This window comes from Artibeus jamaicensis, unplaced genomic scaffold, assembly GCF_021234435.1.
Source record: "Artibeus jamaicensis isolate MK-2021 breed Jamaican fruit bat unplaced genomic scaffold, CSHL_Jam_final contig_415, whole genome shotgun sequence".
Taxonomy (NCBI): Eukaryota; Metazoa; Chordata; class Mammalia; order Chiroptera; family Phyllostomidae; genus Artibeus; species Artibeus jamaicensis.
In genome coordinates, this window is record NW_026521823.1 from 36,509,752 (window position 1) to 36,523,607 (window position 13,856).

The window sequence follows — 13,856 nt, forward strand, 5'->3', positions numbered from 1 at the left end:
GCATGCAGTATGTGCTCACACCCACACACCATGAAGAGAACGTTGAAGATTAAACCTGCTACAAGATGTTCCACGTCGTAAGTCCACTCAGCTCCACTCACTCTTACTGTGTTGACTGTCCCAGCCCATTTAGAACGCCCCCTCGCCCTCCCGCTCATGGTATCACACAGGCCTTAACAAGGAAACAGTGCGTCTGTGGACAAGCCGAGGGGAACGGAGTGGTAGGAGCACACGCAAGCTTCTCCAACTGATTCTCCAAGGGAGAAATGACCCAACTGCGCCGTTATGAAGCAGGCCTAGCAAAGCAGCAACATGCAGGTTAATTCAACCACATTTCTTTGCTCTGTAGACACCTGGTGCAGACACCAATCATACCTAAAAAGTACAATTTGGCCCCCGTACTGTACCAGGTGTTTGGGTGATACTGATGTCTCCCAGGAATACCTGAAGCTAAAGCAATAACGTCTCTTTTCCCCAACATTTTCTCACCCATCCACTGAATTTGCCCCTTGGAATATCTGTTATTCGCTTAACTACAGTTTATTTTAAAATGACTCCCCTTACTTCCACTGGGACAGTAAAAGGATTTTAGGTGATTTTTTTTAAAGGTGGGTACAATTTGTCAAATGACTGACTGACCTCGATAATCCTGATGATATCCCGTGGACCGATAATTTCAGGACTGAACTTCACGTGGGCCTTGCTGGTGGCGAGGGCCACAGAGGCGTGGGTGATGCCGTTGGTCCTCGTGAGTTTGGACTCTATGTTGTGGACGCAGGAAGCGCAGGTCATGCCGGTGACCTGCAGCACGAGAGGACAGAAACCCCACTGGCCCGGGATCCGGGGGCGCACAGGCTGCCACAGCCCCCGACCCCGCCCGCCTTCCACAGCGCCCCCCAAGACCCCTCATTCCCACCTCCAAACCCCGAACCTTCCCCCAGGGGCTTCAAGCAGATAAGCAGCGAGTCCCTGCCAGCTCTGGTACACGAGACGCAGCCACTCGGCTAAGCAGACGGCAGCAACGGAGGCCTGACTTCGGCTCTCACAGTGAAGAGCCCTCACAGCCGCCCACAATCCATCTCAGTCGCCCAAACCAGCAGCTCCAGAATTAACAACGCATGCACCTTCCCTGCCTCGAAAGGGTCAGGATGCGCAGCTCTCCAGGCCTCCTGGGCTCTCAAAACGCTCTCTGCGGTCCCCAGTGCGGCTGGCCTCCTCTCTGCGGCCGCTGCTGAGGCCCCTCTACTACGGGGCTCTGCACACTCCAACGGCAAGAGTGTCAACAGCTCCTTATGGACCGAGGGAAGAATTTAGAATTGAGTGATGGAGCTGATGGGATTTGAGGCAGTCCCAGAGTATGGACAGGGTACTTCCAGGGGAAATCAAGGAGAAACGCAGGAAAAGACAAGAGGCAGGGCGTGTCCAGGCAACCAGCAACAGCCAACCGCGGCAGGGCACAGGAAGCGCGCCCCGCTGGCTGGGTGCCCGTGAAGGCTCTTGGGCACCCGAGTGGACAGGGCTGCTAAGCCAGCACCTGATGGGCAGTCGGAAGGGTCGTGAGCACCAGAATGAGACTAGAGCTGCCCTTGGAAATCTGCACCAGCGACCCCAGCATCAAGTACTAGAGGAGAGGAGAGAGTCCAGTGTGGAATTAGGGGAAAGGAGGGGCGAGCGCACCTGTGAGCAGAGTGCATGCGCCCTGGCAGGGGACCTGAGGAACAGGCTGCAGGGGCACGTGGCAGAACTTTACAAGGTCTACAGCTATTTCAACGGTGCCTATAAGCTCTCCTTTTACTTCTATGGTGATCATAGGTGCCACTCTTTGCACACTTGCAACTTGCCAGGCACTATCCTGCTCACACCAACCCTGCACAGCAGGCCTCAGTACCCTCAGCCCCGAGAGGTTTGGGAACTTGTCCACAGTCACACACCAGGGAGCGACAGAGCTGCGCTCTGGGTCTGCTCTCCCACACTGCTGCAGAGAGCATCCTGAGGGGACCGTCCCAGAGCAGGTGAGGACGCGTCCCTGCAGCGTGAGAGCCCGAAGTCGAGCCCAGTGGGAGCTGTGCCACGCTGTCACACCGTGCTGTGTGTCCCCACTCGAGAAACAGGAGTGGGACGTTCCATCCCTGTACAATGGGGCAGCAAACCAGACCACCCACTCTTCCGAGTGTCTGCGGTCAACACATCCCAGAATACCATTAAATGCAGACATCAAGTGTCTGCACACGCATCAAGTGTCTTATTAACTTACTGATAAGTTGTATCAATAATACAACTTATTGATAATGCAACTTATTGATACTGCTTAATTAAAAAACACACCGTAAAAAAAACCCCAAAACAAACATTGCTCCAGTTTCGCCTCTCCCAACGCTATTGCCGAGTCAGATTTCCCCCCAGGAGGGCCTGAGCGGGGCCACCTGGAGCTGGACACGCGGGGGGCCCATGCAGGGCGGAGCTTGGGTCCCCAGAGACGCTGCCTGTCAGCAGCTCCAAGTGCCACTCGTGTCCTTGGTTCTCTCTCCTCAAAGATTCACTAACCATGACAGCGACTAGACACAGTAAGGAAGTAAAAGACCCTTCACCTCAGTAAAACAACACTCCTCAATTTCTGTGTGTTTCTCCTCATCTGTTGTATTTACACAAAACAAGCTTTGTGTATGTAAGTGCTTGTAAACATAGCACATTCTAAATACTGGACATGCCTGCTGTTTTCAACGAATCATTCACATGCAGCTGGCGACAAAGGACAGACAGGCCACCCCGCCCACACTGGGAGCAGCAACCGCCCTTGGTGCTCACTGCAAACCCCGCAGCAAATGTATCACCTCCCAGACGCCCCTGCCTGCGTGGGAGCCCTCTCCATCTGTGCCGACCCACCGCCTCCAGCCCAGGGACACCACCGACATCCCAGCTTCCCTCCACGCAGGCTTTGTGGGGCGTGTTCACACCCCACTCCCTCGAACCACCAACTCAGGACACTCGCCACTTCAACAAGGCTCATCTTCCTCCCATGCTCCTGCCACCTCCGCCTTCTTGAACCTGAACGTGCCCAGTGGGGTCCACCCCTGTGACCCTCTGACATAATGGACATTCCTTCGCAAAAGGAACTGGCCCTTGTGGGCTTCACTACCAAACAAAACAAGAATGCCCAACAGTGACAGCTCGCAGGACAGAGAGAGCGGGGCCGCTGATGGGGCACGGCCCCTGGCCCCTGGCCCCTGGCCCCTGGTCCCCGGCCCCCGGCCCCCGGCCCCAGGCTGACAGCCTACTCACGAGGAGCTCGATGTCTCCGTCGGAGCCTTTGCAGTCCTCCAGCACTGCCGCCTCGAAGCCCAAGTCCTCGATGAGCCCAGCTATCTCGAGTGGCTGGATGACCTCTGGGTTGTACTTGACCTCTGCCTTTCCGGCCATCAGGGCAACCAGCACGGAGAGAATACCTGAAACCACCAAGCTACAGCTGTGACCCTCTCATAAGGTCCCCAGGTGGTCAACATAGCCCGGCGATGACCCCGCATCTGACCCAGAGGCCTTCCGAACAGTGGCTCTCGAACTTGGCTATAGGTGAGGATGGTGTGAGGCGCTGGTCCCTGACCCAGACCTGCCGAATCAGAATGTCCAGTGAGTACCGGGTATCTTTCTCTGAAGCCCCGCAGGTGAGTCTAACGTACAGCCAAGCATGTGAACCACCGTTCTAGAACGACGCTTCTCATGCTTTAGTGGGCACACGAACCCTCCCGAGGACCTCACTGAGCAGCAGCCTGGTTCAGGGGTCTGGGGCGGTGCCTGAGGTTCTGCCGGTCAGCCCGGCTCCCAGGCAATGCCGGCACTGCCGGCCCGGGGACCCCTTTGGGTCCGGCTCTGGAGGACACGGGTGGGAGCATGAGCCTCAAAGCAAGGGGCCTGGTCTGCAGCCAGCAGCCGCTGCTGTGTGACTGATGCACAGGGCCCAGCGGAGGTTAACGCCTGCTTGTGTGTGGTCGGTAGGGTAATAATGTGTGTGTAAGGATTTACAGGTTTAATTTGAACATGTCACCTAAAATGCCATGTGGTGTGCTTGAGTGTGATATTGTTATGTTACAGAATTGCATGCTTATGATTTTGTAATAAAAGACTTCGTAACCAAAAAGGGGCGTTATTTGTGCTGAACCCTGTACTTTTTCCTCAGTCAATTCCAGATAAAGAAAAATAACTTTCAACATGTTTTTCCGTCCTGTTTTCCAGTTTTTGATCACTTTCAGAAGTGAAAAAGAAACGTCACTGACGATCTGGCTAACACCATTCTGTGAGGTTGTGGGCAGGTGGGGGGGGGTGGGCACAGTTCATTCAAATGGATGAAAGCAATGATGTGCTTTAGAAAAATGCCATACGGGACGAAAATGAAAGATTCAAGTCAGGGACGGAGCACGGGCACTGAGAGAGAGGTCGATTTTCCGGGCGGCCACTCCTTGGGTGACAAAGGGAGTCCCGGGACACCTCCATGTGAGCACGATCATTCTGAAGCTCCAGGAAGCGGAAGAGAGGCTGGAAAAAGCGTTGTCCTACTCGCTGGAGTGAGAAAGAAGTTCTCTAACTCTGGTGGCAGAGGAGGGTCATGGTTAAAATATTTTCTGAACAAAACAGTGAGACAGGATTTTTGTTGCACTGTCAGGCTTAAGAGAATATTGACAATGTGGTTTGAAACACTAGACTTTGCCAATTCCACGCACCCTGCAGTTTACAGAGACAAGAAGACAGAACATTGGAACCGGAATTTCACAAAACGCAGGCTATTCACGCACTTGACAGTGAGAGGCCCACAGGGTTGGGGGAGAAAGATACAGACTCTACGAGGACGGGCGAACCGAGGAGACTGCCTCCCCACGGGACGAGCCGTGAGCTCTACCCTGGCTCTCCCGCGGCTCACTGGGAGACACATTTTATCTCAGGCAAACTAAACACCCCTCAAAGAACAGATGCCAGTGGCCCTGGACATCAGGCCAACACCTATCCTGTGACATGAGGCGTGTGTTACTGGGCCCTGGGGGCTCCTGATAAATGCAGTCCGTGGAGACCAGGAAGGGACAGCCCACAGTGCTGCACCCCCAGGGGAACGCGGGCGTGGGCCTCTCACCAGCCTCCTTCTGCAGGTGCCTCTCTATGGTGGACACGCAGGACGCACAGGTCATGCCGGTGATCTGTAAGAAGCATTTCTGCGGAGCCACCGAGGCAGAGGCTTGCGGGGGGGACTCCCCCGAGAGGCCCGGGCTGTGCACGGTGGGGGCCATCCCAGCGGAGAGAGCCACTTCCTGCTCAGACACAGGCGTGCCAGCTGCAGTCTGCGTCGGGGCGTCCGCCGCCCTGAGCTCTCCGACGTGGCTGCCGGAGCGGTTGCCTGGAATAAAAGGTCAGAAACCGTTCAGAGCAGAATGACAGACAGTCAGGGTTTTCTTCACCGCAGGAGGTACAAGCCCGACAGCAGCTGAAGGCGTTTCCGATCCCTCTCTCTCTCCCCGCCACCAGCGACAGGGGCGCGTGATCACAGACACGTGGCATGTGCCGGCACTTCAAGCGTGGCAAGTTCTGGCCAGATGAACACTCTAATTACATGAGAACAACACTAAGAACTCACCTGCCACTCTGCAGAGCACAAGCGTGACCTTCTTGAGCCTTAAAACGGCTATGTAGTAAATACTGCTATCATCCCCATTTTAAATGATTTCACCCAGACCCCTCAGGTCATAGCAGTGAAGCCAGCTTGGGGACCGGTCTGTTTAGCTCCAGAATCTGTCCCTTTAACTGCAGTCACCTTCTAGTCAGCAGAGGTTCACTCTCTCCCCATGACAATCAAAATGTCCCCAAACACCTTTACTGAGTTGCATATTGTTTTCTCAGTGTTTGTAGAAGTCCTGTATACATTCTGGACCTGACTCCTCTGTCAGTGGGGTGAACCTGCTCCCGGTCTGTGCTTGGGTTCTCACCCCACCTGACGAAGTCTCTTTTGATGAAAGAAGTCCTTAACTTAATGAAGCCCAACTCGGCAATCACCTAAACAACATCTGTGGTCAGCACACTGTGCCATTGTGATACATTTGTCTACACCAACACTGTGAAAATATTCATGATGTTATCTTCTCAAAGCTTTATTATTTTCAATGATTACTTTTAAATCCTCACCTAAGGATATGTTTACTGATCTTAGAGAGGAAGGGAGAGAGAGAGAGAGAGAAATATTGATTGGTTGCCTCCCGTATGGGCCCTGACCGGGGATCACACACACAACCCAGGCATGTGCCCTGACCGGGAACTGGACCCACAACCTTTTGGTGTATGAGATGATGCCCCAACCAACCGAGCACCCAGCCAGAGCTCAAAGCTTTGTTATTTTAATAAACTTCCACATTCGGGCCTATGACACACTTCCAGCTGACTCCTGTGTGTGAGGCGGCAGGCAAGGCTGGTTTCTTCCCACCTGGGAATCCGACCGATCTGGCTCCACACACAGAACAGAGTGTCCTTCCCCGACCGGATTCCGAGGATGAGGGTGCAGGCATTTGGGGGGGGCCTAGTCTGCCTTTCACTATGTGCACAGGGTGTAAGTAGTTTTCCCAAACAGGTAAAGATACAGAACATCTGCAGCCCTCCAGGAGGTCACACTATTTTGGCGACACAAAATACCCGTAAGAGGATGTAGAAAAGACAATCATGCCCTTTGATGATGAAACCCCACTGGCAAACCCACAGCAGCAGAAGATCCAAGTTGGAATTAACCTGCACTGACAACGGACAACGGATGTTATTCACATCTGACAACAGATGTGAACACCTCTCACATCTCAGGGTGTTTTCCTCATTTTACTTTGAGTCCAGCTGATGGAAACTTTCAGCCCGCTTGTGGAAGACCCCTCAGTCTGGCCTTCCGGGGTCCTGACCGTGTTGATGCAGGGACTGTCACCTCACCCACGGGCACGGGTCACCCTCCTGGACTTTATCATTGTTCAGAATGACTCCACACCTGGAATCTCAAACCCACAAAATCTATTCTGTGGCCACCTCTTAACATGCCACCTCCTGTACCCATCCCCCCTCCCACATCTGCCCACCCCCCACCCGCCATCTTCCCAGTCCATCACCGGTTTCCTGGATTCACCTGCCTTTCTACCCAAACAGTACGGTCAACAATTCCAGTAATATTTGTGCGATTCGAGAATCTCATGCCTTTACTAACCTGCAATGTACAAACCGCTATTCTTCAACACTGAGGTAGGACTCAACTAAGTTTTGGGCTTCAGAAGATTGTGAAAGAAAGTTAAAATACATTAACAAAGACCCAAACAAGCTTATGCTACTGGGACCTTTATTAATCTATGCTAACTAATTGTGGTGGGCAATGTAAGCGAATTAGGCTTTCTGGAAGTCTCCTTGGCAACATGCCTTATCAAAAACAATGCCCCTAACTGCCTGGTACTTAGTAGAGGCACAATAAATATTTGTGACGGAATTAAATAACGTTTATACCCTGTGACCCATCGTTTACACTTTCAGATACTTAATAATTAAGTACCTGCACAAAGATTTCGCCTCAGCGATGCCTGTATCACGTACAATCACCAGCACACGGAACAGAGGGGAGCGGTGTCAGAGGGAACTAAGTTAGGGTACGTCCATGGGGTGAGTGCTATGCAGCCACAGAAAGTGTGGTGATGTAGACGTAAGAATGGAATTTAAAAGGATGATTATGATACATTGCAGAGAAAAAGAGATCACGAAGCCAGGTATGATACAAACCGACATATTCTACATATAAATTATAGGTGCTATGAACTGAAGCAAACCGTGTGGACTTTGGGAGACGAGAGCTCCAGACAGGGAGGGCAGTGAGACCCCGGGGCGAGAACACGCCTGATCCGAGGAATCCGAAAGGGTCAGAAAGGTCATGGGTGACAGAGGGAGCTGGCGGCCACCGCCAGGTGAGATGTTACCAGACCAGATGGGAAGGTGAATGCTGGCTGCTGGGCAGGGAACACACTGCAAGGCTGACAATCAGGAAGCAGACCTCTTCCGGGACCCTGGAGACTGCGGACGGTGGCACCTTATCCCCCGCCGCTTCCACCCAAGCACCACCCACGCCTGACTGCTCTCCAGCCGCACCTGCAGCAGGCCTGCCCGTGGGCCTGGGCTGTGTCCCCTCTGCCCAGAGTACCCGACGAAACCCTAGTCATTCTGAGACCCCAGCCAGGCCCTGCTCCACCTGCGAGTCTGTGGGAGCCCCACAACCAACGCTGGGTTTCCTCCCAAACCCCAAGAGCACTTAACCTACAGTACCCCCTGCTCGTCTCTGTGACCTGAGACCCTCATGAGAACACAGACGGGAGGTACCAGGCTGCCTCTGAGCACGTCCTGGCAGCTGGCACTGCGCTGGGCCGGGAAGACCCTCACACGGGCAGTGCCGAGGGCGGCACCACACACGCACAGCAGTGAGAGGACCGCGTGACATAGGACAGATGGCTTTTCCTCGCACCTCAGCAATGCATCCATCCACCTGTCCATCCACTTAGTTGTTCATTCAAAAAAATGGTTCCCACGAAAATCAGTGAACAGGTGCAGGGCTACTTTCTAGACAGAAACTGGGGCTAAATCTATTTTTAATCATCTCATTGTAACCGCGCAGAAACCTTCTTTTCTTTCATCTGGCCTCTTATTTTGACTTTTTTCCCCTTTGACTGGAACTGTCCTCACCTAATACCCTGACTCACCCACCTCCCTCTCCCCTGCTTAACCACTGAGCCTTCGGGACAATGAGGTTCCAGTCTGCCCGTGGGCGTCTTAGGACAAGGTCCTGCTCTACTGACTATAGAGACGAGTTTCCAATCCAGGACAGAACGGTGGCCTCAGCTGTGTTTCAGCTTCCGACCCAGGAAAGCAGAAGAATTTGCAGAACGAATCCTGGAGAAGTTGGACAGATCACCTCCATGGCTGATGTCAAGACCAAGTGTCATGCTCAACTACTCCGACCCTAGCACCCACCAGTCAGCAGACGACACGGCTCCCTTTGTCACCACGATTAACCATTTTTTCTCCATAAGATCCATCCCCTGGAAGCCACCAGGGAGCCAGGTCTTTGAGCATGAGCTACCTGTGACTCTGGGCACGGCGCCATCTCCTTGATACATCCTCACTCCTCTTGGCTGCGAACTCCTGCTCATGTCTTACTGGGCTCTGATGCGCATGGGCAAACAGACCCCTTCGGTCTGGTAACGTAACAAGCTGACTGGGGTTCGAAGTCTGGCACTTGCCTACCACCCTTGCCCTCCCTCTCTCTGCTCCATCGTCAAGGGTTCTGTCTGCACAAACCAGTTTCCCCAGGCTCCCTGGTCAACTGGTTTCTGATTAAATTTGGCACGCAGGAGATAAAAAGTGGGAAATGAAGCCCTGGCCAGTGTGGCTCAATGGGTTGGGCATCATCCACAAACCCAGAGGTCATGGGTTCGACTCCTGGCCATGGCACATGCCTGGGTTGCAGGTTCGGTCCCCAGCTGGGGCGCGTATGAGAGGCAACCGATGAATGTTGCTCTCCCTCTCTTTCTCCCTCCCTTCCCCTATCTCTGGAATCAATAAAAGAAAAAACATCTTTTAAAATGGTGGGAAATGACAGCAGAGAAAGGAGGAAAAATGAGTGTTACCCATCTGCCCATTGGGACCCCATCTCCTGCTCATGCAAATATAGCAGATGACGACTCACCTTTGAGTATAAGATTTCCTGCTCTATTGTGTTTTTCTTACTGATTTTTATTTAGAAAAACAGAAAGAGAAAGAAACACCTCCCTCCTGAAACTTGGCACAAAGGCAAAGAGCCGTGGAAGGCCACCGGACCTACCCCCTCCCTTTAAAAGGCGGTGCGGAGGGGGATGGGACAGGAAAGTGGCTGGACTCTGCAAACTGCCCCAGGAGAAACACTTCATCTCGTGGTGTCTGGAAAAGGATGTGGGATGTTCAGCGCAGTCACCCTGACCTCGGCCCGTGGGGAGCCCACGGGCTCTCCCCAGGGCCAAGTCGGTCCCTCCCTTCCAGCGCGAAGCTCCAGCCAGAGGCTGGAGACACTACCCTAGTCTGGCCTGCATTTGCACTGACATGCGGGGCCTGTATCTTGGGATCAAAACAGTAAAAACATTACCACCCGCCCCACTGTCCCTCACAAAATGTCCCACGTTCCGTCCTTATCTTCAGCCTCTCTCTCAGCCACCCCTTCCTCTTGTCCACCCCTCCCGGCCTCAGCACCTCCTCACCACCCGCAGGCAGGTGGTGAGCCCCTCCCAGCTAACCCTTAGCTTCCCTGACCCTCTGGCTTTATCTCAAGACAAGTGACCAAGTGACCCTCTTCTTTGTCACTTGTCTGCAAGATCTTCTTCCTACAGGTGGCCATCCCCCTACAGTGCCATTGTGTTCCTCCCCAGCCCCTTCCCTTCTCACACTCTTCCTGGGTCTTCAGTCACCTCCCTCAGCTCCCACCACTCAAAGCTGCACAGCCAGCCCCAGTCACCCCAAAACTCAGAACTTGTAAACCCGGCCATGTTCCAGCATCTACCCAGCCGGGGCTCACCCAGGTTCTCCCTCTCCTCCCTAGCCTGCCCCCCCACGCTTAATCTGACCCCAAGCTTGGTAGCTGTGCCCCAAGTGTCCTCCAGATCCGTCCTTGATCTGCAGCCCCCACACTCCGTGCCTCACCCCGCCCCCCAGTGCGGCCTCGCTGCCTCCATCACGCTGCACCTGAAGGGTCCTCTGCAGCCCCCTCGGAGCTGTGCTCCCTCTGCTCCACACCCAGCACTGACTCCCCTGGCCTCTGCGGGAAAGTCCCCACGCAGTGTGATGCGCAGGCCCCCGTGAGGTGGCCCAGGCACTGTCCCACCACGCTGAGTCGTCACTCAAGCTGTATCTGAAAGAAGTCGGGCCATCTGCAGCTCTGAAGGCTGCATTTGCAGGTGCTGGCCACCTGGAAGATGGGGGATTCAGGTGTCAGAGCCTGTCTCCCAGGGGTAGAGGGGACTCGGGTCTCGCGTCTCCCCCTCTCAGAGGAGGCAGCGGCTTCTCTAAGGAGGGAGGGGGGAACGGCACACAGAGACCAGGGAGGGGGTGAGAAGTGCTCCGCATGGGGACGAGCTCAGTCCATTCGGGTAAGTCGATGACGTCCGGTGTGCGTCAGGCCGGTTCAGTCGTCCAGCTTCACATTACCCTGCGTTTACGTCACCCCGGCTCCTTGGCTGAAGGTCAGCACGCGTCCCAGAGCTGGGATGCCTGAAGGCTGGAGTCTGTAAGTCAGTTCCTAGGATTCCCATACAAACACGCTGCTTACCCACAAACCACGTACCAGTCCGTCAGCACTCACAGAAACAAGGTCAGGACGGTGGGGCGGGTCGGAGTTCCCCGCCGTCATCCAGCCCCCCCTATCCCCTCCGAGGCCTCCCCAGCACACCGCACTGCCTCTCGGGCCTTCAGACCCCTGCCCGTCACCTCCCCCACCAACCGCCCTCACACTCCCACTCCCCTCCGTAGGAGCCCTTCTTGAGCCCCCCAGCTTGGCTCACGTGCCCTACGCCGGGGCCTGCACAGGACCTGCCCCTCTAAGCCCTGCCCTGGGAACCCTCCACCACAACCCAAGCTCCTGGGAGACACTGCGGGGCCCGCGGTCCTGGCGCTCGGTGGAAAGGATGCTGCATCCCGTGCTGGGCTCCCACGGGAGGAAAATGCAAGCAAACCGGGGAGCGAGGGGTCAGCGAGAGGAGCGGGAGTGAGGTGGGTCAAGATATGCAGACACCTGGCTTCTCACAGCCATCAGTGGGGGGGAGGGGCAAAGGACATCATCACCGAACCCTCCCCTGAATTCCCACTTTCAAAGGAATGGGCTGCGGGCAGAGAGTAAGGCCACGTTATTTTTACAGTTTCTAGTTTACCAGAGAAATCTTCAGAGAAAGGGGGGGTGAGTCCGGTGGTCAGAGAGGGGCCTGGTGTCCCTGCTGTAAAAAGAACCACCCACCCCCGAAATCAGAGTTCTGCTCAGAACAGGAGACAAGGACCCAAGGGCCTCAGCGTGTGCGTCCCAGCTACGAGAGGCAAAATCTAAGCACGTGGGAAGGCTGCTTCCTCTGTGCTGGAAGCCCAGCACACGGGCCAGCTGCGAACTCCGCCCCCACGGGGGAGAGCGAGCGCAGGCCCACGCATCAGCTACGCACCAGAAAGGACCGAGGCCTCGAAGCCCAGGTCTTCCACAGCGGCACGGAGCTCCTCGGGGCTCGTTACTGACGGGTCATAGCGAATCGTGGCGGTCCCTTCCGCCAGAGACACGGATACTTGCCGCACCCCCTCCCTCTGGGAGAGCAGGCCCTCGATGGACTGGACGCAGGACGCACAGCGCATGCCCCCGATAGCGAGCCCCAGGGTCTGGCCCGCGCCTGGCGCCTGGCTTCTCTGGGCGGGGGCGGGGGAGGGGTCTGCGGCGGACCGGTCATCCGCCCCACCTCCTTCTGCTCCGTCAGCGAGGGAGACTTTAAAGTTCCCGGGGGGAAGCGCCTCGATGGCCTTCTGCAGGGCCTCTGGGGTGACGCGGGATGGGTGGAACTGGACCCGGGCAGTTCTGCTCTCCAGGGACACGCCAATGTGTCGAACCCCTGGGAGCTGGCCGATGTTCTCTTCGATGTTGCGGACGCAGGACCTACAGCGCATGCCGTCGACTCGCAGCTGCAGGGTGGCCACCGGGCTCCCTGGGGCCTCCGAGGTATGGGAGTTACTGGCATTCTGGTTAGAAAGGGGGGGTGTCTTTGGGTTGGCGCCCTGTAACCGCCCAATATCAATTCGTCCCAGGCTGACAGGGGCCACTTTGTTCTTGATGACCGCCTCAAATCCAAGGTCATTTACATGGTCCCTGAGGTCTTGGGGCCCAATAAGGTAAGGCTGGTAGGTGATGACGGCTTCCTGGCTGCTGAGAGACACTCTGACTCGCACCACCCCTTGCAGCTTCCCGATCTTGCCTTCTATGGAGTTGACACAGGACTGGCAGGTCATGCCCTCCACCCGGAGCTTGACCACGGCCTCCAGGGCTGGCGAGGACCTGAGAGGCCAGGAGTCGGCCCTTCCTTCCGAGATGCTGGCCCCAAAGCCCATGTCCTCAATGCGACGGCAAATCTGCGGCAGGCTTATCACCGACGGCAGGAATTGCACAGCCGCGCTGCCGTGCTCCAGGGAAACCTGAATGCCCACGACACCTTTCAAACTGGCAATCCTGCTCTCGACAGACGCCACACACGACTGGCCGGTCAGGCCCGAAAGGCTGATGGTGCCCGTGGCTGTGTGCAAAGGGCCTGCACCGTCCAGGCTGCCGTCGTAGCCCACATTATCAAAGGCGAAACTCTGCTTCATGACCGGTTCGCGGGCGCGCGAGGGCACAGACAGCTTCGCCAGAATCTGAAGGAGAAAGAAATAACTTATTTTATCCTCAATGCTAACGTTTTTCTAAAATATCCCAGCTTGTCTGGCCCTGAGAAAATAGACAACAATGCCACTGGTGTCGAAATGCCCCAAGAAGAGCGCAAGAGCGCAAAAACACAGAGGAAGGGAGCGTGCTTCATTACAAGCGAAAGGCAGAGGGCCTCTCAACACACGAAAACACCGTTACAGGAGGCAGGCGGCCTTCCCACCTCACTGCGGCACCGTGTTTGCCACGCACCTCGGCGCCCCCGTCCCGATTCTCAGAGCCAGCGGGAGGGTCAGCTCCCTGGAAGGCACCTCGGTGGTGCCTGTCGAAACTGCAGATTCACAGACGCTTTGGCCCAGCGGCTCTGCACCTAAAACTTTAGCCAGTAAACATACGTGTGTTCATGTGT

The 13,856-nt window shown here is 55.5% G+C and overlaps 1 protein-coding gene across 2 annotated transcripts in view; it reads right to left on the reverse strand.

The window, feature by feature from the left end:
* Positions 1–13,856, reverse strand: part of ATP7B (ATPase copper transporting beta) — a 51,369-nt gene that overhangs the window by 20,478 nt on the left and 17,035 nt on the right. For both annotated transcript variants that reach the window (XM_053665570.1, XM_037132445.2), the window contains exons 3-6: positions 12,210–13,437; positions 5,117–5,377; positions 3,280–3,443; positions 640–801 (exon numbers count right to left, since the gene is read on the reverse strand). In XM_053665570.1, the coding sequence (XP_053521545.1) occupies positions 640–801; positions 3,280–3,443; positions 5,117–5,377; positions 12,210–13,437 (1,815 nt within the window). The remainder of the gene's footprint in view (positions 1–639; positions 802–3,279; positions 3,444–5,116; positions 5,378–12,209; positions 13,438–13,856) is intronic.